Source organism: Siniperca chuatsi, linkage group LG16, assembly GCF_020085105.1.
Source record: "Siniperca chuatsi isolate FFG_IHB_CAS linkage group LG16, ASM2008510v1, whole genome shotgun sequence".
In the NCBI taxonomy this organism is placed as follows: Eukaryota; Metazoa; Chordata; class Actinopteri; order Centrarchiformes; family Sinipercidae; genus Siniperca; species Siniperca chuatsi.
The window spans coordinates 5,692,233-5,718,360 of NC_058057.1; the positions used below are offsets into that span (position 1 = coordinate 5,692,233).

At 39.8% G+C, this 26,128-nt stretch overlaps 2 protein-coding genes across 2 annotated transcripts in view; both read right to left on the reverse strand.

Moving 5' to 3' along the window:
• Window positions 1-12,962, reverse strand: part of cnih3 (cornichon family AMPA receptor auxiliary protein 3) — a 142,667-nt gene extending 129,705 nt beyond the window's left edge. The window contains 2 exon segments of the mRNA XM_044169412.1: window positions 12,328-12,426; window positions 12,429-12,962. Of these exon segments, the coding sequence (XP_044025347.1) occupies window positions 12,328-12,426; window positions 12,429-12,464 (135 nt within the window). The 5' untranslated portion in view covers window positions 12,465-12,962.
• The window catches only part of LOC122863541, a 314,269-nt gene that overhangs the window by 166,067 nt on the left and 122,074 nt on the right, over window positions 1-26,128 (reverse strand). The window lies entirely within an intron of this gene.

Sequence of the window (26,128 nt, forward strand, 5' to 3'; positions counted from 1 at the left end):
AACCCCTCTGCTAAGAAGAGCGCCGCCCCCTGCAGCAGTCCCCAACTATGACTATTCCATGGACAGCTGATGGAACACGGCAGTCCCCACGATCATCCACTCTGCCTCCTCTCATCTCCCCAACTACACTGATAGTTGGAGATTCCATAGTAAGGAATATCCGCTTTGTTAATGCAGTTACACACTGCTTTCCCACAGCTACCGCTACCCACTACCTGACCACCGTCATCCTCAAAAAGCTCCCTGGACTTTTGGCTTCACTCCCGATGACCATCATGATTTATAGTCTATGTCGGCACCAATGACACTGCCAGTCAGCGATCTGAGTTGACGAAAGCAGACTTTCTCTGCCTTTTTGACCTGCTCAACAGCAGTGGAAAGCATGCTTTCATATCATATTTCATAATTCCTACACTGGGTCGTGGAATTGGACGTTTTAGCAGGATCTTCACCCTTCATACCTGGCTCCAGTCTGTCTGCAGTACCCATGACATTAGTTTTATTCACAATTTTGACTTATTTTGGGATCGCTCTTCCTTGTTTACAGGAGATGGTCTTCACCCAAACAAGTCAGGTAGTCGCATGCTGGCAGCTAACCTGCAGCACGCTGTGCTGTCCTCTTCGCATAATTGACTATTTACATCACCTGTCTCTTCTCTGCCCACTAAAATACAGCCTGTGCTGTCACTAACTCCCTTGCTATTTCTATTCCTGTCCATATTTGGAGCCTGGATACTTCTAGCGCTACTTTTAGAATTCGGTGGTAATTTCACATAGGTCTCTCAAAAGAAATAGACACAACCTACACAACAATATTAATAATTTAATAAAGATCCGGGCCAGAACCCGGGGAGTCTCAGATTACTTTAAAACTGCTTGTGTCCAACCAGTCCTAAAAAACCTGGGCTTTATCCTACCCTCCTGGATAATTATCGTCAGATCTCTAAACTGCCTTTTATTTCCAAGGTTCTCTTAAATTATATCTAAGCAGCTTCTTGCTGCTGTGGAAAATAATAGTACCGTTGAAAAGTTTCAATCTGGTTTTCGTCAGTACCACAGCACTGAGACAGCCCTTCTCAAAGTCACTAATGACCTTTTAATGAATGCCGACGCAGGCATGTGCTCAATTCTTGTGCTGCTGGACTTAAGTGCTGCCTTTCACACAATTGATCAGCATTCTCTTAGATAGACTGAGGCACTGGGTAGGCATATCTGGCACTACACTAGACTGGTTCTCATCTTATTTGTCCAATAAGAAGTTCTGTGTTGCCGTTAACAACTTCATGTCATCCTTTTCCCATGTCAATTATGGTGTGCCCCAAGGTCCAGTCCTGGGACCAATATTGTTCTCCCTATATATGCTTCCCTTGGGTGATGTCATCCATAGACATGGGATTTCTTTTCATTCTTTTCTACTGGTAATCTGTCACAACATACCAAGGCTGTTGCAAGAAGGCTCTTCATGACCTGGCTCCAGATTATATTTTAGACCTTTTAATCCCTTATGAACCTCTGCATAGTTTGAGATCTTCATGCAGGGGTCTTCTGTCTGTTCCTGAGTCTAGGATGAAAACAAAGGTGGACAGAGCTTTTGCCATCAGGGACCTGAGGCTCTGGAATGACCTACCCGAAGAACTTAACTTGTCTGAGTCAGTGTCTTCTTTTAAGTCTCTTTTCAAAATGCATTTTTATCAGAAAGCATATCCTGATCTTATCTGAGCTGTATTTTATTACTTTTTAATTTATTGTTATTATCTCTTATTTAGTTTTTGTCGTTTATGTATTTCATCACTCACTGTGGTATTTTATTTCGCTCTCTGTGAAGCACTTTGTACTTTGTTTTGATAAGTGCTCTATAAATAAACTTTATTATTATTATTATTATTATTATTATTATTATTATTATTATTATTATTATATTCTGTGGCTGCATTCCAGATCCATTGGGATATCCTTGAGAGCAGGTATCCATAGCGGGAGTTGAGTTGTGCAGGGGAATTATGGTTTAAAAAGCCAAACACACAAGATGAAACCTAACTAAAATGCTAAACTAAAGAACAAAAGGGTGTGTGTGTGTGTGTGAGAGAGAGAGAGAAGGGGAGGTGTCAGGTGCACACCAGAAAGAATGTGTGTCTGTTTCTTTGATCTGCACCGTATGTTCAGTTCAATGTTCAGGAGTTCATACACAGGTGTGAAATCCTGAGGATTGTGGGAGATTGAGTTCAATGGCTCAGTTTCAAAACAAAAATTCAGTTTAAGTCACACAAATTAACAAATTCATCTGTGAAGTCCTGTGGTCCCAACAGATGTAAGAAACTGGAGTACGTTACTGCCCTCTGCTCCCTCCCTCAGCCCACTGATTCAGACATTATTTTGACATGCCCAGTCCTCCTGATCAGCCAGCTTCATGCTAAGTTTTTCAATTTGACAGTAGCACTCGGCAATGGATATGTTTTGAAGCGTGTTGGTTATAGAAATACACTGATCAATTTTCATTAGTCTGTTCTCTCACTGCATTCAGACTGGTAGAGAGATTAGACAGTTCAAGTCCTAGTGTGGAAAAACCTTCCGAAATGTCGGACTTCAATTCCGTTCGCAAGGTTCGGATCTCTCCTTGTAATGTCTCGGTGGAGGAGGAAGAAGTTTCACTCACAGCATTCTGAATAATCTCGACAATGTCTTCAGGTTTTGTTACAGTTCAGCCTGAATGCAACATTGTTTCAAAGTCAATCAATGAGCCATGCAAGCGTGATGTTTTTGTTGAATCAAACAATCCTTTGAATCGGTTGTCAATATTGCAAAAGCAGCGGTATAAATTCTGCTGGACTATGAGCGCATGACTTCAATGTGTCGCACTGGCATCATACGGATCAAGAAGCTGACACAGATAAGTCAGTCCCTCTGACAAGAATCCATATCACTCACATACAAAATCGTGATGGAAAGCCAAAGGGCTTTGCTGGTCTCTGAACACTCTTTCCCTCCTAAGAGACCCTCTCACTGAGCTCCACGGGATCTTCTCATGGATGTATTATTAGAACTTAGGTCTTATTAATACATCCATGGATCTTCTACGAAGAGTGATGCCATTTTCCAAGAGAATTGATTGGCCAGTAGGCGGTGCTTTTATACGCGTTGATCTGTTATCTCGAACATAACCTCCTGCTGCTCCAGAACTGGTTAGGTGTGCAGCATGAGTTACCATGGCAGTGTACCCCAGTAAGAAGTGAACCACTGTTGTAACCCTGAAAACCCAGGGTTAAACCTGAAGTTACCTCGCTAACCCCAAATCCTGCTTTGCAGTACAGGCCTCTGATTGGCTCAGGTGTTTTTAAAAACACAACATCATACCTCTTGAATTGCTGAACAAATCAGATACGTGGGTGACATAAGTTCTGGCACGAAGGCTACTTCATTGTATGATAAATACAATGTTATCCTAACCATTAGAAAAGATGGCCAAAACTATATAAATAAGACAGCAGTTTCAATAAACCAGAATTGTCCTGAACCAATGCTAGGAGGTTGTGTCTGAAATCATTCACTGTCACTATTAACTGGTGATGTCCAAACATCAGAGTTAACAGAATTATTATTCCCTATAAAATGGACTCTCCTTATAAAGTGTATTATTCTGCAATGCAGGTACAATTGAGTGTACAATTGATGGTAACTAACTGAAAGCTATCATGTATTGCTTAGATAGCAAAAAAAAAAAGCCACATTTAGACAGCTGCCAGATTTTAAACAAATGAATGGAATCATTTTTTTGATTTTGCCATCTGAAACTATATGGTCCTCTACACTGATTTCCCTACATAGTGTTAAATAAATACTGAATGAGTAAATTATTTCGGACACAGCCAGAGACAGTTATTACAAGAACATTAAGTGGAAAACCGATTGTACTTCATCTTTATTTCATTGCTGTTATTAAGACATGAATAATCCAGATGAAGACAGTACAAACTTTGAGTACCCTCCCCAACACAAAGCTTTCCATGCTGTGACTGAAGTGGTCTGTTCTTCTGTCTCTAGTTAATTATTTCTTTCTTGATCTCTTTATCTATTGTCTCTCTGTTTGTTTCCCATGTTGTCACGTGCTTGTCCCCTAGAAAAGCTTGATCCATCTCTTTATCTATCACCCCTATCTTCTTTTGATCTCTCCTTATCTGTATCGCTGCCTACTCACAGATTTGCATCTGCCTTTTTATGTCTGATCATCATTTTGTATTCTGCTCCAGTCATCTGTCCAGCAGTCCAATCTGTCCTGGTCTGAACTCCCAGTCATCATCTCATCATGCCTGCAGCTCTTGTCATTCCTCTCTCCTTCAGCAGAATCTGCCTTATTCCCCTTTCATCTATCTTCCTGTGACTTTGTCTGTCCTTTTCCTCTGGGGCTTGAACAGTCTATCCCCAGCAGACCCCTACAGTAGTGTGTGAGGCATCACAGATCACGGGAACAAGCTTAGGCCTTCGGTTTTCTAAGGAAAGTAACACAAAGCATGCTAAATATCGCTCTCAGTTTCAATCTTTCTTCCACAGTTTCACATCAGTGTCTAAAGCTAAATCAACCATCCGCAGTTTGAGAAAGTGAATGCATTTCCTCAAAGTCTTTCTCCACTGTCCCACACCCTTAGCTTCTCTCTCCTTCCTGCACATAGCAAACCGAAAAAAAAACATTGTTTTCCTCCATCATCAGAACACCGTAGAGACAATAACACATGAGGGAGCATTATGGTTGTTCAGTGTGAACGATTATTGTGACTAACCCTCCATTCCACTAGGTGTCCCTGTGTCTTTTGCTTTGCTGCCTCTCCTTTGTTTTGCAGGATCCTGGTCAGGGTGGAGGGTCTTCATTTACTTTATGAGCCACACCTGGGCCTGCTGTGGTTTTATAATAAAAGCCACCACCTCCCCACAAGAGGTCTCTTCCCCCCTTCCATCTTGGGCGCAGCTGCTGTTCTGTTTTGTTTTTGCAGACATTTTCACACATCCACACATGCTTACAGTACTGATTGCTGACTTCCATGTTATTTCCGATCTTTATTATATTTCTGTAAATAAATATGCTTGTTACAGCTCGTTAATTTGTCTGGTCTCGCATCTTTGTTGATGCATAGGTTCAGGAGCAGGGCCATGTCTCAACCACACCTCTCTCACCTGTCAAGCCTACTTATACCTGGTCAACCCATCCTCTCCAGTTTGTCTGAGTCTTCTCGACGACAGACCTTAACTGCATGCTTGCATGAATCTAAAAAAGTAAGACTCAAGCTCTTCAATTACATCAATAACCAACTCACCATGGATCCTGTACTGCAGATCATTACGCCGATTCAGGGGAAGATCTGTTTGAAAGCCACTCTTCTCAAGCCACCATATTCCACCAGCAGTCAGACCACAGTCACACTTTCCAGCAGAGTCACTGGGTGCACTTGCCTTGGCCTCGTGGGCACCTCCACCCACGACGTGCCCTCCTCCTCACATCAGCTGCCTGCACATCCACAATACGAACCATGGCCTGTCTCCAACGCGCTCCAAAAGGGAAAGACATTCCCTTTAATCACAGCGACAATAAAGCCAGGCTGTTTGAACTCCACTGAGCCTCCATCAATACTGGAGCCACAACAAACACTGAGCCTCCTGAGCTTCTGACATCCTCGCCAGAGCCAACCACCTCCAGGATTGTCACACAAGACGTGACAGTGCCTCCACCTCCTCCAGGGCCACACTGAGTATCATCAACACCCCTAGGAGGGGCCAGGTCATATTTCCCACTGTGCCTGCTCCCTATGTGTCTGACCTTTCTCAGGTTATTTCATCATTCTTTTCATCCGTGTTCGCAGGCTTCACAATATCCCCCCACATGTACATCCTTTCAGAGGCTAATAATAGACTTATTTTCCCCTCATAGCTCGCACATTTCGAGCATCAGCAGTGTAATTCCTAGTCCAGATTTCTCCATGCAATACGCAACCATCGACCACGCCATCTCCCTCATCTATCTGGCACACCATGGAGCTTGGTTTTCTAAAGCATACCAGGTGCCTTTTCCCTCTCTAGACATCATGCCTCTCTGCAGTTTCATCACCCTTCTCCATTCTGAAAATCCATTCCTCTACCATCCAGAACTACTTATCGAGGATTAGCTTTTTCTTCAAAGTTATTTTCAGGCAGCCATTGTCCTTCTACCTCCCATTCCCACATGCCCATGCTAATTAAAGGCTTGCGAATACAGGAACCCACTCTCACAGCAAAACACTTGCAACTCACTTCCGACCTTCTCCCAGCTTACTCTAGCCCACATGTTGAAGTGTCTTTGGGCAAGATACTGGACCCAAATTGCTCCAGAGGGCTGTGTCTTCAGTGTGTGTGTGTGTGTGTGTGAATGAGGTCAATAGTGATATGTAGTGTGAAGCGCTCTGAGTGGTCAGAAGATTAGAAAGGTGCTATAAAAGTACAGTCCATTTACCATTTACCATTCATTCCCCATCTACAGTTTCTGTCTAGACTCCTACCTCAGCCCATACGAGCCACTGACCAAATAGGCTACATCAGTTCCAGGTATGCTGCCAAGGCGTCACCTCAAGACCCAGTCTTTCTCACAGAAATAGGTAGAGTGGCCACTCGATTCTGGTTTTACAAGCATTTCTTCAGAACACTATTGCAGCCATTCTTTCCGCATCTGCGCAGCTCTCCCAGCCTCCCTCCCCAGCCTCCCTCCCCAGCCTCCAATACATCCATCACGGACTGGCCTAAACGGACAACTTCCTTCCCTACATTCATTCCCTTCCTTACATCCATTCACCCATCCTCAACATCCTATACTGTATATCTAATTTCATTAAACCTTTCAAATGACACTGTTGTCCTTGCTAGTGAAATTAAGTTAACTAGTTAACTTAGGTTCAGGAGCAGGCTCAAGCCTCAACCACACCTCTAATCACCTGTCAAGCCTACTTATACCTGGTCAGTTCATCCTGTCCACTTTGTCTCAGTTTTCTCAACCCACCCTCCCTTTCCCTCCCTCTGCCCATCCATCGACCCTCTCTTCCCTTGGTTCATCCCCATTTATTCGATCCCGTGAATACATCTCCCATCTCTCCTTTTCCAGGTACTGTCTGGGGCCGTTAATTGGCTTGGGTGGCTCTATGGATCCCCCACACTGAGTCTCCTCCTTACCCGACCTCCAATACATCCATCCCAGACTGGCCTAAGTGGACAATTTCCTCCCCCACGTTCATCACCTTCCTCACATCCATTCACCCATCCTCAACGTCCTGTACTACCTTATTTCAATAAACCTTTAAAATCACACTGTTGTGGCAAGGTTCTTGCCAGTGAAGTACCCATTGGGCACAGTGCAAAGTTAAGACTATAAATGACAGCTTCATTATATTTTGCTCAGAGCCCCAGAAACCAACCAGTACTCCTATGCTGGAATACTACCTTGCCCTGGGTTTGGTGTATCAGTTAGTTTGTGATAATCTATAATTGTTTGAATAACACAAATGTATTTAGGATTTTGCATCATAAAAACACAATATCAACTAAAATAAGAAAGGTATTGAAAGACTAGATTTTGACACAGTACCACTTGACAAGACAGCCTCAAAATTTGGTAAAAATGCAGGAGCTGCCTTTAAGTCCCCATCATTTGGCTTATACTGTGTTTTAGCCAAGCATGACCAAATTTAATAGCATAGAAAATTTGACCTCTTTGGGGAATAAATAAAATCATTTGATTAAAGTGAAGTGACATAATACCACTTTGTAATAAGGCACCCCTTTATAAAAGGTTTATAGGTATTAAGTAATGTCTGTATCAAAGGAATATTTCCACACTTTGGGAGCTTTTTTGCCGAGAGCTAGATAAGATCGATACCACTATCATGCCTTTACACTAAATATACAGCTAGAACCAGGGGATGGTTAGCTTGACTTAGCATAAAGACTGGAAACAGCAGAAACAGCTAGCCCGATTCTGTCGAAAGGTTAAAAAATGTGTCTACCAGCACCTCTAAACATCACAAATTCACAAGTTATATCTTGCTTATTTAAAATCAAAGTTAAAAAACAATATGTCATTGTTTTACAGGGGTTATGTACTGCACTATTTCATTGTTGGACCTTTGACTTCCTGAAGTGAGCTAAGCTAATGTTTGCCTGCTTTTCGTTAGCGTTGCAATGTGAGAGTGGAATTGATCTTTTCATCTCACGCTTGGCAAGAAATCGAATAAGCTTATTTCCCATAATCTTGAACTATTTCTTTAATGGCAAACTATTTAATAATGTTGATCATTATCATAATGATCATTTAAAAGCCATAAGATTGTGGGTTGCCAGGTTGTGAAAATTCCCTTCAGCTGCTGTTTATCCTTTCTATTTGGTAATAATTCAGTTTTAAATGTTAGTGATCCATTAATTAATGCTCATATAGGTGTCTCACTTTGTAATAAGCCATCAAGTCTGCAGTTGTAAATGTTAATAAGTTGTTGATAAATTAATTATAGTCTATAGTCTTTCGTATTGAAAGAGGTATCGAGTAACGTTTTTTTATTTTAGTATTCTATCAAAGTTTAAAATTCTGGTATCATGACAACCTTAGAATGCAGTCCTTTAAAGTTCAGCTCTCTCATGTTTCTGAATGTAATTGGATGACAAAATATGTGGTAGAATGGCTTATTAAAAATCTAGTGGTCAAATCTCTCAAAACAGCAAGAAAGAGACAGATCAGGCCATGTATCCAAATCTAGTTTGTAATAATTGATGTTAGAGTAAAGTACAGGTAATGGATACTGTATGTGACTAGAGCATATTAGGAAGGACTAAATAATGTTTTGTTTAAAACAAGACTATGGAACCTTTGAAAGAAATAATACATAGCACATTCATTCTCTAAAATGAAAAGTTCAATTCATACACAATAAAATGCACTCTCTCAAATCAATACACTCACGGGTTTTGCTGCTACAGCCTCACTGACCATTAGCTTATGTTGGCTAATGTCAGATAATGTTAGAAAACTTTAGATAGATATTGTTGTATAACAGACCTTAATTTGAGTCAATTTGTGGACATTGTGGCTCTTCTCTTCTTGTATTACTGTTAAGGTGTGCATAGACAGAATGTCAAGTGAATTTTAGACACGGACAAAAATTTAGTTTATCCAGGACTATATGAATTTACTTTATAGACACAGAGAGACAACAGAAAAAAGGAGAGACTAGAGGGAAATTCCAGAAAGAACTGGAATTCCTGGCAAGTTCTAAGATCAGTGTCTGAGCTTTCACGAAACCACACACAGGCACACTCCACACACACACTGTCAGTGTTATCTTGCTACAAGCTAATGTCTGTACAGTTGGTATGTAGCCCCATACTGTCTGTACAAAGAATGCACAACAAGTCCAATGGTCAAGTTCGTGTGAGTAATGCTTTGCATTCTGTCCGTAAATAGGCTATCTTTAAACTGTAATTGCAAAATAAGAATTGTCAGTCCATTTTGGTTCTTATCCCTTTGTTAAAGTTTTGCTGGCCTGCCAGCCATTTTGGTTCATTGCGTAACGAGCCACCCACAAGGTCGCATCCGCCATCTTCATCATTGAGACTTTATTCACAGTATTCACAGTTTGGTTTTTGGACCCTGATCCCATGGTGGTGCCCTGTAATTATTAATCCTTATTAATAATTGTATTCATATTAATAATTGTATTAATATTAATACATTTATTTGATATTTGCTAATAACCAAACCTGCCCTACCAGATTCCCAACAGCCTGCTATGGTAATAGCTGAGTGATATGGCAATATGGATGTAGTCCACAATGTAAACAAATGGCAACATATTTTTTAATTTAACTACAGTAATGTTACGCAATTGTTGATGCTATTATTGTGTGCCAATTTTGGTTGATCCTTAAATAAAAAGTCAAACGTGCCTCACTGTGTCCATGTGTTGTTCCTTCTATCAGAGAGTCTTAAAGAATATAAGCCAGTCTCCTTATAACCTGGAATTGATGTACCACTATATTGGCTTGTACTACCTTTAGAATACAGTGGGTTACACTCAAGTAAAGTAAAATTGTCTTCAAGTGCAGTACTTGAGTTAATGCAATTTAACTCAAGTTACTTCCCACTAAAGCGCTGTGCTGCCAGGATTATTTAGGGTATATTAATGGTACAATGATATGACAAATTCATCAACATGACTTCCCCATAGCTATCAAAAAGTAGTTTTGTTACCAGTGTATCATATAGTGGCTTTAATGGCCTTTATATTGCCACATTCTAGTTCTGTTTCCTCATTACCTGACCTGCTCTTATTTAACACCTTGGCGCCTGGTAAATCCAGGGATGGTCAGAGAGCAACGTGATTAATGATAATAGATATTCCAAAGATAGCCATCATGTCCTCCTCTTTTTTCCTTACAGAGGTCTTACAGAATAGCATGTGAGTGTAAATGAGGAGAATGGAAGAGGAATCAGTTGCGATCAGTGAGATTCCCTACTTCAAAGCATGTTAATTAAAGATGTATCTGCACCTGAAAATGAGTGGAGGAGTAGATAAGGCACATACATGTAAGCTAATTAACTTGGCAGCATATGGTTTGATTGATTATGGCCAATTAATAACAGAAGTCCATCTATTTGCAGTCATTTGTCATTCTCTGACTTCCATGACTCAGGTGCTCATGTTACCTGCTGACAGGACTGGTAATATGTTTGAGTCAGGGCAGTTCATTACTCATTTTATTTCCATTGTCTTTTCTCTGTGGCCTGTTTCATAGCCTCTGTCTTTTTATTTTCATTTACACTGGCTCATTTTTATTCATAGCTTAATTTTACCCTGGGTAGTTTGACTCAGAACACTTGCTCTTTTTAGCAATGCACTGCTGCTCAGGGCATTAAAAACTAACCTTTTGGTCAAGTGGCCACTGTAGCAGCAGGATTCAGTGTTTTCAGCAGTTCTTTGAAACCAGATGAGTTCTTGAAATTAAAGAAAAAAAGACTGAAGGAGAAATGGCTACCTGCCAGTTCAGTTGATAGAAGTGAAAGAGTTACAGCCAAAATGTCCCAGCATTTGGCAGGTGGCTGGTGTTAATGTGCAGCCTTGGCTCCGTTAAATGCTTCTACAGTTCCACATATTCCAACCTCACAGCCTCTTCCTAATTATGTTTCGCAGTATGGAGCCCCAGTTTATTATGCTGCATGTCTGTATGTCACCTTGAATGTGAATCAGTGGAGGAGGCATCTCCACTGTTTCTGCCGTCTTAAGCAGTATGCAAAATAAAGCCTGATGCGATGTGGATTATTGCTGAAGCTACAGAATAATGTGTGCCATTGTGATCCTTCCACCAGTGCTGAATTTACATCACAGACAGAACTGAAGGAGGTGTTGTGGTTTCTGTCCCTCTATTATGAATCAGGACATAGGGAGATGTTTTTCCTTAAAGTAAAAAAAGACTACTGTGAAGTAGTCACAAGCATCATAAAGGTGATGTATATTTAGTCTATTTTTCACAACCACTCAGTTTTAATTGTACTATCATGGGTGTCTGCACTCTATATTTCTGCTCTATGAGCAGACACATGGGCCACTGTCTGACAGACAGACAGACTGACTGACTATTAGCTGTAATTGCCAGAGGATCAGTCATTCCAAGTGCATCAGGTCTGTTGCTGTTTCCATGCAAAAGGCAGACTCAGGGCAATAGGCTGAAAGACCTGACCCAAATCGGTCTTTACATAAGACTGTGCATGATGGAGATGTTGTTCATGGAGCAAATAATTAGATTATTCAAATATCATAATGCAGTCAGTCATATTGGCACTGGTGTATAGCTGAGCTGAGGCTTGATTAAAAGGGAGCAGAGCAGGAAGATAAGAGGGGGAGATTACACTCTACAAGATTTCCTAATTGATCTGGAAGGAAGGCTGTTTAATTGATCTAGGATGCTGCACAGGGTTGCAAGCATGTCTGCATATCAAATTGGGTCAGCATGAATTTGTAAAGTAGCCAAATATGAGGAAAGACTGGTGAAATTGTGAAAAAGTAGTGAGAATGATGGATGCATGTATGAATGATAGAGATGAAGATACAGGTGTACACCTCTCCTATTGAGGAAAATATCTGCCAAAAATGATCTTGCAATGTTAATGTAAACGTAAACGTTAGTGTAAAACCTATGAAAAGACATTTGAAATCAATGAATGCTCAGGGCTGTGAGCTATGTAGCACTATTACGCACAAATATCGCACCTGCGGGTACAATATGCACACATCCACGAAGATACTCAGAATATGCCAGTTCTAAGGTACTTACGTGCCATATTGCAAAGAAGATCAGGGACACACAGAGGACCAGAGACAGCATGTAGCAGAAGGCAGCAAAAGTGAACATAATTGAAAGGGGAAACGGTGGATAATTTCCCAATAAAGCACGATCCCGCTGACAAACATCTAAAACGAAAAGAGGAAAAAAGGGGGGGAATCAGGAATAAAGTTCTCACGGCACCATGTCTTCGCCCCTCACAATGTTTGCAACAAATTGTTGCAGAAAACCTCTCCAGATAATCAGCTGTGCGTCCACCCAGCAGCGGTGATGTGACTCTGAAGTCAAAGCTGGTATCAAATCAGTGCACTTGGCATGATCAGCGATCAGTGTCCACAGTGTTGGTGAGGTGATCATGTAGGCTAATCATAGAAAGGCAGCGGTCTTCTCAGAGATGAGGAGGTTATGCGCAAAACCATCCGGGAGAGGTGAATTTAAAGGTAATCCATTCAGCAGCGGCAAAAGGAGCTTTGCTGTATTTGTGCTGTCATGGTGTTATGAGAGGAGATCCTCGTCACTTCATGCACAAAGCGTTAATAAATGCTGTTTTCTCTTCCTGACAAACCTATCAGATAGCGCAGGAAGGAGCGTGAACAGGTGGATTTAAAAGAGCAGCACCCGGTGTGCTTGTATATGCGTCTGTTCAAATTTCTAGTTTTACAGGGACTTGCTATCAAGGTTGACTGTGCTTTCAGTGTAGTTTTGATTATTTGGATGCCAAATCATTTGGAGCATTTGGAACTTGAGCATGGTTCTGGGTTAAGTGAATGATTCCCCTGTGACCCACTCTTTTCATTTTTGTGACTAATGAGTGTGTAACCAATTCAATACCACACGATTTGCACCTGTATAAAATGATTAGTTCGTCCACATAATGCAATATAGGCCTATTGTACGTGCTTCAGACAGAAAGCAAAGTCCAGAATTACTGAAATATTGTCTTATGCACATAATAATCTATAGGCTACTCCCAAAAGACAATTATCATAGAATTGGGGAAAACTAAGTAAAAAAAATATATTGTTTCATTCATGACTTCAAAGAAACTGAATCATCTGCTTGGATTGAGGCATATGGTATAAACTGTGAGACTGTCGCCATCATCTGACGCTTTTATATATTGCCTATAATTTCAAGTGCCATAGAGCAATAATCAGAAATTCACAGGCTTAAGGCTGTGTCTAGATACCTGGAAATACAGCTCTGCAAAATAGATAATACCGTTTAAGTTAATTGATTATCCTTGTGAACTGTCTTGTAGTCAATCTGTCTTGCACTATTACTGTCTATAGGTACAGTGTAAATGTGCTGCAAATATATTTTTTCATATTATTTACAATTATGTATTAAATACTGATTATTATTATTATTATTATTTTTTTTTTTTTTTAGAAAACTGCACATCTTGGAAGTATAAGGCTATGTTTTGTTGTCTGCAAGCATAATGACAATGAAGTTGAAGTTACTTCAATTACTGTAATAATAATTATGATAATCATGTATTTATTTATTTATGGAGCACTTTTAAAGCAAGATGCACAAAGTGCTTTCCAGAGGCAGGAAAATAAATTCAATGACATAACATATGGGCCTTTAAAACAAAAGCTAAAAAAAAAGGTTGTAGCCTATAGCCTACAGCCTTCAGGAGCCACTTACATTCCTAAATTGTAACGATTGTAAGATCCTCTGAGACACGTGTGATTTTGAGCTAAACAAAACTGACTTGACTTGAATGCTGATACAGTCGCACATTATGGCTGTAACTTTTAAATGAGAATAGACGGCTTAAATGATGGTAGGCTACATGTTTCATTGGGGTTTTTGGTAGATTATTATAGATGGCAGCCTGCCAAGGTTGATATAACAATGAAAAAATGCTGTGAAAAGACTGTTTAAAGATTAAAAAAAACATTATCGGAAAAAATACGAGTTTTATTTTGAAGGTTGTGTTATAACTGGATTTCAGATATCTATTCTGCCTAACTTGATACTTGCACCTTGTCGCCTAGCAACAGCTTGTGATAGCTGGGGCTGATACTTATGACCAAACTGCTGCGTTATTATTTTCAATACAAAAGCAGATTATTGGCTGATAAAACTACAGTAAGAAGGAAAACCTTTGCAGTACAACGACCCCAGGAGCCCACAAATAATTCCCTCATCAGAAATGATTTTCTTAAGGTGTTACTGGACTTTACAACTTCATAGTAATGGGAGGATAATATGGCAGCTATTAGGTGGAAAAATTATGTAGTAGGCTACTGAGTTACAGTGAACTTAACTGGTTCTCACAGAGTAAACGCCCTGAGACCCTTTTAAGACTTTTAAAGTTACATTTATGCAGTTCAAATGGGCCCCACCCCCGCCTGTATTCATAAAGCACCACTCCATATTACCAAGTGTGTCTGATCTAGCCACAGCTATTAAACAATTTCTGGACAGTTCTCCCAACAGCAGAGACTGTCTGGGCTGACCACCCTGAGTTTTGAAAATAAATGTGCTCGGAGTCTGGACTTAAGAGGGTGGTATGGGATTTTGCTCATAGACATGCCAAAAGATGTATGCATGTATACTCGCCTGCAGGCCTGTAAACAGATACTGTAGTCCTATTGCTAAGATGAATGTGTATTCACAATAAATGTAAGCTTTGTTGCTCTGTCTGAGAAACTGATTTAAAATAAAAATAATTTGGCTCTACAGGAAAAGCTTGTTCTATCTATATTCACAGTAGACCTACAGTTGTGTAACAATCTGAGTTGAGTGGGCAGGTGGGCTTTTTACAATAACTTTGATAATGAAATCTTGCACTCTGCCACAATGAGAAATAAGGAGGAGTCAAATATGAAATACCCTGGACAGCTCCCGCAATCATGCCTGTCACAGGATCAGCACCTTGATAGCGGTTGTGACACTTTATAGTTTGTAATGTTAAAAATCTCCAACAGTTTACTCAATACAATTAATTCCATAATCTGTGCCCAGTGTTCTACAGTGATCTGTTCAATTTCATTGTGAAATGATAAGTATCCTCACTATGAAAGATATTAAAATTCGCCTGCTCTGTGCTGCAGGAAAGGGGCCCAATCAAGGTTAGCTGTGGGGGGGCCTCACGTGTTTGTGTTACAGTGCTGATTCTTCCCCAATACATGTGGTGATATGATAGCACCAATGGCCACTTTGTGAGGCATCAAGAAGTTGTTGTGTCAGTGTCAGTGAGAGACAGTCAAGAGGCCTGTGAGGAGGAGAGGAAGACAGGTAAAAACAGACAGACTGCCGAGTCTGCACGGCAACTAGTGATGCAGCGGATGAAGGACATTGCTGAATAATTGCTCAGCATTTTCTGACATCCCTGTTTGTTTTTTCTATGTGTTTAAACTTTCTGATACTGCATCTGAGGTCAGGTGGCATACTGTAGACAGACCATTCAAGGTATTCAGTACAAAAACACAATCTTCAAACTGAACTGATACTGGATCATAATTGTTACTCAGCAAGTTTTAGCATGGATCTCTCTTTATTGAGGACTTAATTGTCAGCTCTGGCATGATATGCAGTATGTTTGTTACTTCCTGGTTAAAAACGTATTAAAAAACAGTGAATACCACAGAATCAGAAATACTTTATTGATCCCCGAGGGGAAACTCTTTAAGACGACGAGACGGAGCAACGGCAACAGGCAGCATGCATGTTGGCGCATGCGCACAGTGATCAACCATGATGTTGCAAATAGGTGGACGATGAGCTATTGCCCTTATAAACAGTGCTTGTGTAGGCCTAGATTTGTAGTGGACTGCATGCAACAGTTTGAAACAAGAACAGACAGTGCACTACTGAACTGATAGTGTTGAACACCAGGGTGATGCAATTGCATACTAATTTTTTTCCAAACCACATATTTTTGTCCATGTACTAGGATTTTTAAGTTTTCAATGTATACTATTTGAATTGCTACTTGAATAGAGATGTTTACTGCAATGGGCAGTTTACAACTGTTTGCAAGGGTTACTCCAGAACTTTAGTATAGCACTGCTATAAAGTTGTCTGCAGCAAAATTACAGCAGCAGAGGGTGAGATGTGCTGAGTCTTTATCACTAGTATGGGTCAAGCTCCTGAAAAACAGTGGATCCTACATGTCCCGTAATGCAGGTCAATAGCATCTTTCTTTAGACCCTCCCTGCCTGATAAAATTTCAAACTCCACACTCCCTGTTTGAAACGCAGGTTTACTACTGAAAATGTGTAGTTTTCAAGCCCAGATAACCCTGACTACATCACAAAACATCATCAGGGTAACTGGGTCTCTCTTCTCCAGGAACTCTTCTAAAGCAGCAGACAGCTGCTGCTGTCTCCCTCTCAATGTGGCCTGTTAACAGCAGACACAGAGCAGAACTGAACTCTCTCTCTGATCTAAAGCAGTGCCGCTAGGGCCTGCGTAAGATTTCTGCAACAAAGCTTAGCGCCATTGGCTACTACACGAAATCTGCCAGCTATCTTTAAGAAGCAACTAAGGAAGTTAGCAACGAGCTAACTGTAAGAAGAACAACGAACGGAGCAACTGGCTTCTTCCAGTCTGCACAATTGGAATACTGCACAGCAAGGACTTTTCCCAGAATCACAATTCTTTCCATCTTGGCCTGTCTACAACAGCCAGACCGCCGGCTAACAAGGAGGACTTCAAAGCATACTTCTTTCCCTCCATGGACTACTAACATAACAGAGCATCACATAGCTTCACATAGTTTAACAGTGTACTTGGCTACCTAGAGGAATATTTTGCTGCTCACAATAGTCTCATCAGAAATACAGTGGTGTGAAAAAGTGTTTCCCTCTTCCTGATTTCTAGATAGCACAAGTAAATACAAAATGCAGTTTTTAAATGAAGGTTGTTATTATTAAGGGAAAACAAAATCTAAACCTACATGGCCCTGTGTGAAATAGTGATTGCCCCCTAAACCTAATAACTGGTTGGGCCACCCTTAGCAGCAACAACTGCAATCAAGCATTTGCAATAACTTGCGATGAGTCTTTTACAGTGCTGTGGAGCAATCTTGGCCCACTCATCTTTGCAGAATAGTTGTAATTCAGCCACATTGGAGGATTTTCGAGCATGAACTGCCTTTTTAAGGTCATGACACAGCATATCAATAGGATTCAGGTCAGGACTTTGACTAGGCCACTCCAAAGTCTTCATTGTGTTCTTCTTCAGCCATTCAGAGGTGGACTTGCTGGTGTGTTTTGGATCATTGCCCTGCTGCAGAACCCAAGTTCGCTTCAGTTTGCACTGAAGTGTTAAATGCAACTGTTAATGCAACTGTTAAATGTTTGTATATTAGCTTCTTATTTGGAGATTACTGAATTCTGACCTGTTTCTCCTAACCCTGACGGTAACGTAACAACTGGGTATCACATAGAGTGACAGTGTACTTGGCTAAGCACAGGACTGTTTAGTTAATTATGTACATGTACTGATATGTTTTTCTGAGGTTTTGTTGTTGTGACATGTTTATCTGTTAAGTTAATTTGGTAGCCACATGCTAAGTTGATGTTAGTTATTTTATGCTCCACACAGACAGAGTCTTTGCATGCTAACTAGCTCCTTTTAACTTGGCACCGCATCCAAAACAGACCATACTCATACACCTCTAATTTGACTTGACCACAACCACACACGGCGAAGAATAACTTTAAAGCTCCCGCTTCATGTGTTCCTTTGTTTCTGACCACGTGGGTTCATGCTTGTGCACGCGAGACATACGGAGGCAGAATAAAGAAACATGTGCGCACCCTGACCTGTGTACACACACACACACACACACACACACACACACACACACACACACACACACACACACCCTTTGTTCTGTAGTTTAGTGTATTTAGAGTTAGTCTTCACATTGTGTGTTTTTGCAAAAAAACTCACAAGAGTGATTAATTTGCCAACCTCTTCTATGTTGAACTCCAAATCCTTCAATTCCTACCTAGCTATCAATGGTAATTTTGGTTATAGTTAGGCTATCTCTTCTTAAGAAGATTGGTGCCCCTGAGGACTTTATTCAATAAATGTACAGATCTCAATAGCTGTGAAACAGACAGTATAATTTCCATGACTTACCCTACAGACCCTACAGAGAATAATCTGACATTAGATTGAAAGCACTTTTTCAAATTATTTATTTATTTATTTTCCCTTATATAATACAGCTGCCCAGTGCACAGCCTACAGTTTAATTCAATTGACTGCCTAATATGTCTGTATTAAGAAATGCAAAACATCTTTCCTTTGATGGTTTTCTATAATATTTTGTATAGTGCGCCAGAATATTTTCTGTCTGTATTTTACCTGGTGAGGGAGGAGTGTTGGTGTGGCAGTACACACACACAAACATACACACACAGCCTGCTGCTCTGAACCATGGTTATGAGAATTGGTATGAAGTTTTTTAGGACTTTCAGCTGGTAACAACCTCATCTGTCCGGGCCTAACGTTAACTCCCCGGTGACCAGTGTTTCACTTCTCTGTGGCACAACACATGGGCCCACTGATAGCTGCTGCGCTAAATCATGAGATCCTATAGACATTTATGGTAACATAGCATTTTTTACCTACGACTTCAGTTGGCACTACAGTTCCTTGCTTGACCACAGCACCGGTATCCAGCACTCCTCGATCTAAAAGAGGAAGGCTCAACCTGCAGCAAACACTCTTCTCCATGAACAAAATACTGATGCTTAAATGCAATTTTTTATCAGCAGCTGTGCTTGAATGTTGCCTCTTTTTTTAAAGCTAACTAATTGATTAAGTGATTGAAACTGCCAGTTGCAGTTTATTTTCTGTGTCTGCGCTTAAGAGTTACAGAATCAATGGAGTGCAAAAAAGATATTTCACAGATAATGTAACGTTACCCAGAGTGTAAATGAAAAAATTTAGGCACCACAATATTTGTTAACTAAGCTAACGTTAGCTAAGCTAATGTTACCTGTGAGAATACTGAGTGACAAACATCTCATATTGATGTTAAATTGAGCTCAGTTATGTCTCGGAGAAATAGGCCGGACAAAGAAGCGATCTTTTGAAATTTGCTTTCCTCTTGGTAAGCACGGGACTGTGTTACTTTTGTGAATGTATATGTATAGATTGGTTCATTGAGTTTTATTGTTGTGATGTGCTTCCCTCTGTTATGATTTGGTAGCCACATGCTAAGTTGATGTTAGCTAATGTTATGCTTCACACAGACTCTCTTTTAATTGTGCACTATTATCTTACACTGATCACACACATCCACTCCAATTTGACCTTTAACAGAGCCACACTCTTGTCAAACATGGCCTAGCCGCCATTTTGAATTTGATTTATTTTGTCTTGGTGTAGTCATGGACTCAGACCCGAATTTCAACAGCCACGTTGAAACAATTGCAAAGTCAGCCTAATACCACTTTAAGAATATATCCAGGATTAAAGGATTTATGTCTCAGCAGGATTTGGAAAAACTTGTCCATGGATTTATCTTCAGTAGACTCGACTACTGTAATTGTGTCTTTACAGGTCTCTCTAAAGAAATCGACTAGAAAACTGCAGCTGATTCAGAACGCTGCTGCTTGCATCCTCACTAAGACCAAGAAAGTGGATCACATCGCTCCAGTTCTGAGGTCTTTACACTGGCTTCCTGTCTGTCAAATAACTCATTTCAAAATACTACTGTTGGTTTATAGAGCACTTAACTGGTTTAAGGCCAAAGTACATTACTGATCTTCTACTACATTATGAACCATTCAAACCTCTCAGATCATCTGGGTCAGGTCTGTTTTCTGTCCCCAGAGTCAAAACAAAACATGGAGAAGCAGCATTCAGTTTTTATGCACCATATATTTGGAACAAACTCCCACAAACTGCCGGTCTGAGAAGGAGGGAGCACAGTGCAAATTGCACCTAGAATTTTAAAATAATAATAATAATAGATATTAAATTGTTCTCTTGTACAGCTTTAGATGACAGAGATCTGATGTTTAAGAGTCCACATTTAATTCTCCTATTTTGTTGTGCTATTTCAGCTGTGGTAATTTTGTTTTGGTTTTTATGTATAACTCCTCTTCTGTTAAAGTTTGATTTGATTAATTTAAGTGGTCGGAGAGCAGACACCGTCGCTAAGGAGTTTTGGGTGGGTAACTGCTCTGGAAGCGCAGAGAAGCGTGTAGGACTGCAAACTCATTAAAAGAAGGAGAGAGCTATGAGTGCTTGAACAGAACTAGTGTACATTTAAATGTATAGCAGATAGTTAGTCACTATAATGAAGGATCGAACAAAATTAACTGTGATGAGCTAGAGCAGCAAAAATATGCTACTAGTAACACACAAACACTGGTGACCGGAAATGAGATAATACACTTATCGCAGCACGTCAGCAAGTGCGTCGTGAAGCATAGTCTGCAGTGGTGCAGACTATGCTTCACGACGCAGACTGAAATACGTTCCAGGATACTCTCGTTGATGTCATTGAGCACATCAATGGAGTCTGTGGTGGATTTAATTTGTAAAACAAAAGAAGCCACTGTGCCCAAAACTAAAGTTAAATCATTCCACAACCAAAAATCATGGATTACCAGAACTAAGCTAAACTAAGCTATAAACACACTCATTGCAGCCTACAACTTAGGGATGCAGTCTGGCAACATGGACAATTATAAGGCAGCAGCCTACAATGTAAGGATAGCGTAAGGAAGGCAAGAAGGGACTATTGGAAGATAGTGGAACTACAATTCCAAGAGGGCAATCACAGAAGCATGTGGCTTCAATTTTCAAGTGCCAATGCATCCTGTTATGCTCACTTTAAGGTCATCGGCAGCCAAAAGCCAAACATCTGAAGTAGAGGTTGCTAGATGGAAGGGCACACCTTCCACAGCTATCACCCTTTATGAGCATGACATCAGGAGGGCTTTCAAGCATGTGAACACCAGAAAGGCAGCAGGACCAGATGGTATCAATGGGCGGGTCCTCAAACTATGCGATGACTAACTAGCGCCGGTGTTCACAATGATATTCAACCTATCCCTGGCTCCGTCTGTCATACCCATGTTCTTCAAGAAGTCCACCATCATTCCTGTGCCCAAGAAACCAAGACCAGCCTGCCTGAAGGTCTATCGCCCAGTGGCACTCACCTCTGTTTTGAAATACTTTGAGTGGCTGGTCAAGGACTACATCTGCTCCTCAATGCTTAGCACACTGGACCCACTGCAGTTTGCCTACTGTCCCAACCGATCATGGTGGAAGATGCAATTGCACACATCCTCCCCACTGCCCTATCCCATCTGGACAAGAGAGGGAGCTATGTGAGATTGCTGTTTATTGAATACAGTATAAGACGGTGTAGTACCTCATTTGTCCAGGAGTGTTCCATCGTAGAAAAGGTTTCAGTCGTAGTCATCTGGCTGGATATACAATATCAGTCAAGTTTTCCATGATATGGGCTACTTATTTTGTAACAAGCTGATTATTCAAAAATATATTTTCACACAAAGTAAGCTAGTTGAAGGTAACTGTAAGTGACTTAGACCCAAAGATCGTCTTTTTAATCTGACATCTGTGGTAGATGTGATTGTATCAGGTCACATGATCTCCTCACAAATGTGGACCTGTGTTCCCAACTTTGAGAAATTTCAGTCGGCTGTGTGAACTGATCAGTACCAAGATGTGTGACTTGTGTTTTCCTGTTTGTTTCCTATAGCCAGTGACTGTGAATTTAGAGACAAAAGTGGAAATGGAACGAACAAACTATAAAGTCAATATGTCATGAATGAAACCACATAGTCATGTGGCAGTAGAATAGCAAACTGAGTCTAAATTTCTAGAGTTCCTTTTGGTGGATGCTTCTATCGAAAGTGCCTCACAGCCTTGAGTGCCCTTGTAGGCCCCAGGATAAGTCATATTGAACCATACTGTGTTACTCTCTACACTGTAAGAAGAGGCATTTGTCCAGCAGATGGTGCAATTTACATTTTTATCAGTGAAGTGGAGAAGAGCTGAAGTCAACAGCATGTGATTTTACATATGACTGAGTATTTTGTATTCTGATTAAAAAACAAAATTCAGTTTCACAACCAAACTACTTTGACTGAACTGATCCTTCTTTCAGGACAATGTTACATGTCAAAGCAGATACCTTCATTCCTCTCCAGGCTTCTACCAAGACACGGTGAGTTGAAAGCTATTACAGTATACCTTATTATTATGTCCAATGTATGTATAATATTATACTGTACATGGAGTACTTTATTTGATGCCTTTATAGTCATTGGGGAGCTGAGAGCAGCATTTCAGAGAACTGCTTTTTTGTCTTTAGAGGTAAAAACTGAGTCAATGCTGGAACACACAGCTACACAGGACATTAATGTGTCTTGGTTTGAAAAAAATATACAAAACATTGTGAGGAAATAAGAAAACACTCTTCAAACATGTTGTTTGCCTTTATTGACAGCGTTTTGTAAAAGAGGCTTCAGGAGAAATAAGAGGAGACCCAGGTGGTGAAGCAGCTGGAAGAGTGGAAGCCTGCTGTAGGCATCTTTAGAGCAGTGCTGGAGGGTTTAGATGACAAAGCCAGCTAATAAATCATACAGACACTATAGTGTTAACTGTACACTCTTACCTTCATCTGAACATTGTAAGAAATAAACACTGTAGATGGATTTAAGTCAAATAAGAGCAAAAGTACATTTCAACACACCAGAATGCATCTGCCATGTCATTACTTGCTGTTTAAAAGGGGTTTATCATGTAGTCTGTTTTAAATTGACTCTGTGCTCATTCAATTTAATTCATTTCACTGGGCTTTATTGGCATGGGAATCAGACGTTAACATTGCCAAAGCAAGTGTGAAATAAACACTGCAAAAACAGAAATCTGAGAAAGTAAAAAAATCTTATTTCTAGAAAATATGTCTTGTTTTTTGCCATAAAAGATAAAAAGTCTTATAAAATACATTGCACACTAGCTCATAAATCTTAATCTTAAAATTGTTCTTCTTCTGTCTTGACAAGTAAATATTAATTAATTTTGAGGTAGATTTTACCAGAAACAAGTGACAGCTATAAAGTGCAAGTTTTGGTGCATGTTCAATTAGATTATTGTGCTAATTTTAAGAATAACACCATCCCTAAAAATTCTAATTTCAAGAATCTTAATTAAGAAAATCAATTTGTTGTTGTTTAGTGATCTTCTGTTTGTGTCTGTTCAAATTCAATTAAGACTAATTGCTTGTGTGAATATAAACACTTGGTCAAAAAGTGATTTGATTCTGATTTACTATATTTCACATCATCAACAGACATACAACAATGAAATTATTGTATGCAGAACAATCAAAACAGACAATACTTCACATGAGTATTAAAGTTTGTCTAAGGAATATTCTGGGTGAGCTCATAAACAGCATTTGTTGATGAGCATAAAAATAATTGACAACTTTTTTTCTTCTCAAAAAAGGGGTTTGATCAACATTGTTGTCGATTGAGCTCAACTTGTATTGAAATCAGATTATTCCAAAACATCACAATGATAAATGAAAGGCAAAAAATTGTTATACATCAAAAATAAGTCAAAAGGTATTCGATTTAGAACACACCCGTAAATCCTCACACATTTGAGGCTTTATATAATTCAATCACATCTCCAAGGTAATATTTCATAGGGACATATGTAATGTCCCTGTGAATGAAACTGTAATACGGTGTGAAGTCTACAAGGTTGTCTGCATTTACGAGTTCAGTTGCCTCTGCCAGGTTGGGAACCTCAATTTTATAAGACATGTAGTCTCTATCAAAACAGACTGTACTGTACATCTGACATTCAAAACAATACAAAGATGAATTTATGACGAATATGTTCCTCACAGGTCCAAATTCAGGTAGACTACTAGCATTTGCCATACACACTAGTAATCTTTTTTCATGAATGTATTTGTTTCCATTTAAAGTAATCCACTTAACAGACACTACATGGTTTATCTAATTAACACCAAAATAGTCCCTTACTTTTCCTTTTAAATACGGCATGTTTTTTACTTCTGATACTGGTCCCAATACACATTCACTGGCAAAATGGGGTGGTTGGAACTGTTTACATTCTGACAGCATTCAAACATTTGGTTATGCTTAATCAAGGACTTACAGACATTTTTGAAATTTACTTTTGAAACCCATTTTTTAAAGAAACAATGTTTGGATTCGAACCTCATACACATGTGACGAAGCATTGGTCCCAACAGTTTAATCTGGCATGGAACATGAATCAAGTAATGCTGTTTAGGTGTAATGTTGTTCTCTGAGAAAAGATCCTTAAAATGTTTAAGATGCTGTTCAATAAGTACTTTCAACTTGTCAATAGTCTCAAGGCTAATGACAGGTGAAAACAAAATTTGAACAATCTCCAGAAGCTCAAGAATGAAGGAAAAATATGCAGTACCTTTAATCACATCCAACAGAAAGGGCAATATTTTGAGCAAAACAAGCATTTGACCTGATGACTGCTTCAGTTTGTTGTCATTGGAAGCTAATGTAGTGTACGCAATAGGGCTAGGCCTATCTCTAGTATCTTGTGGAGAGTATGGGAAACCAATGATATCAGCATTGAAAACATCTAGGTCCAGTTGTCCCAAAAGAACCAATTGTTTCAGCATACACTTAATTTCCAAGGGAGCAATGCCCTCAAGAATTACATGCATTATATCTTGAGGAGTTTGTTGGATTAAATTGAAGGCAGGGAAATCCATTACTTTGCTCCTTCGGTTTACTCCATATGTAGTTTTAAGGCTGTTCCTGAGATACTCTTTGCATGCCCTCAAAAGAACATTCACAATGTCGGCATTTACTGTACGCAAAGCCCACACCCTCTTTGAATCCACACAACTCATGTATCTCCACATATGGAAACCACTGCTCCATATATCTCATGTTCACCACATGGAAGATGAATCTTCACGCCATTATATAGCTTAACCAAGTCCTCATGCAGTCTTGCCAATATGGCATCAACTCCACGTTCTGAGAGTTCACTTTGCTTTGCAATAGCAAGAAGGCGGATTGAAGCTAATTTTGACCTGTACTTTGGATTAATGTTTCCCAAAGTGTAGTAAAACATGAGCAACTTATTCTTTCAAGCATGAGACCCAAGTGGATTGCAAATTTCGATTTCATCCGAATAAAGGATTATCTGTAAAGCAGAGGGTCTAGAAGAAAATAATGGGTGTGAAAGCATTAGTTCACCATCTATGCTGTCATAAAAATATCCACTGCTGCATTTCTGAGATCTACCATTTATCATGGCAAAGATTTTTGGATGAGACAGCAATTGTTCTAAACTCTTTATCAGGGGTATATAATGGAAACATTTGTTTTTTATTGCGAGGTCTCTTCGTTTTTCTCTTTTCTGACAACATACTGCTAATCCAACCGAAACCTCTTCTGCTTCCACAAAACTGAATTTTTCTTTTATGACACTGTCCTGTCTATATGACGTTGAAACTGCAGCAAATGGATCTTTAAAGGAGTCAAAGAGTCCCAAAGCTTCTTGTTGAAGTTTACTTCCTGCATGTCTGTTGAATACTGTTTGTAGCTGATTCCTCAAGTTGTTCAGTAACTGAGCTTGATACTCCTGAACCGCAGCCACAACATCATTCATACCACTCTGAAAACAACAAAACAAAAACAAAACATTAATTAGCAGAGAAATACACTGAGCATTACAACATCACTGAATGAGAACATGTATAGATCATTAATGTGTCTCAGCAACAAAGTTTTTTGTT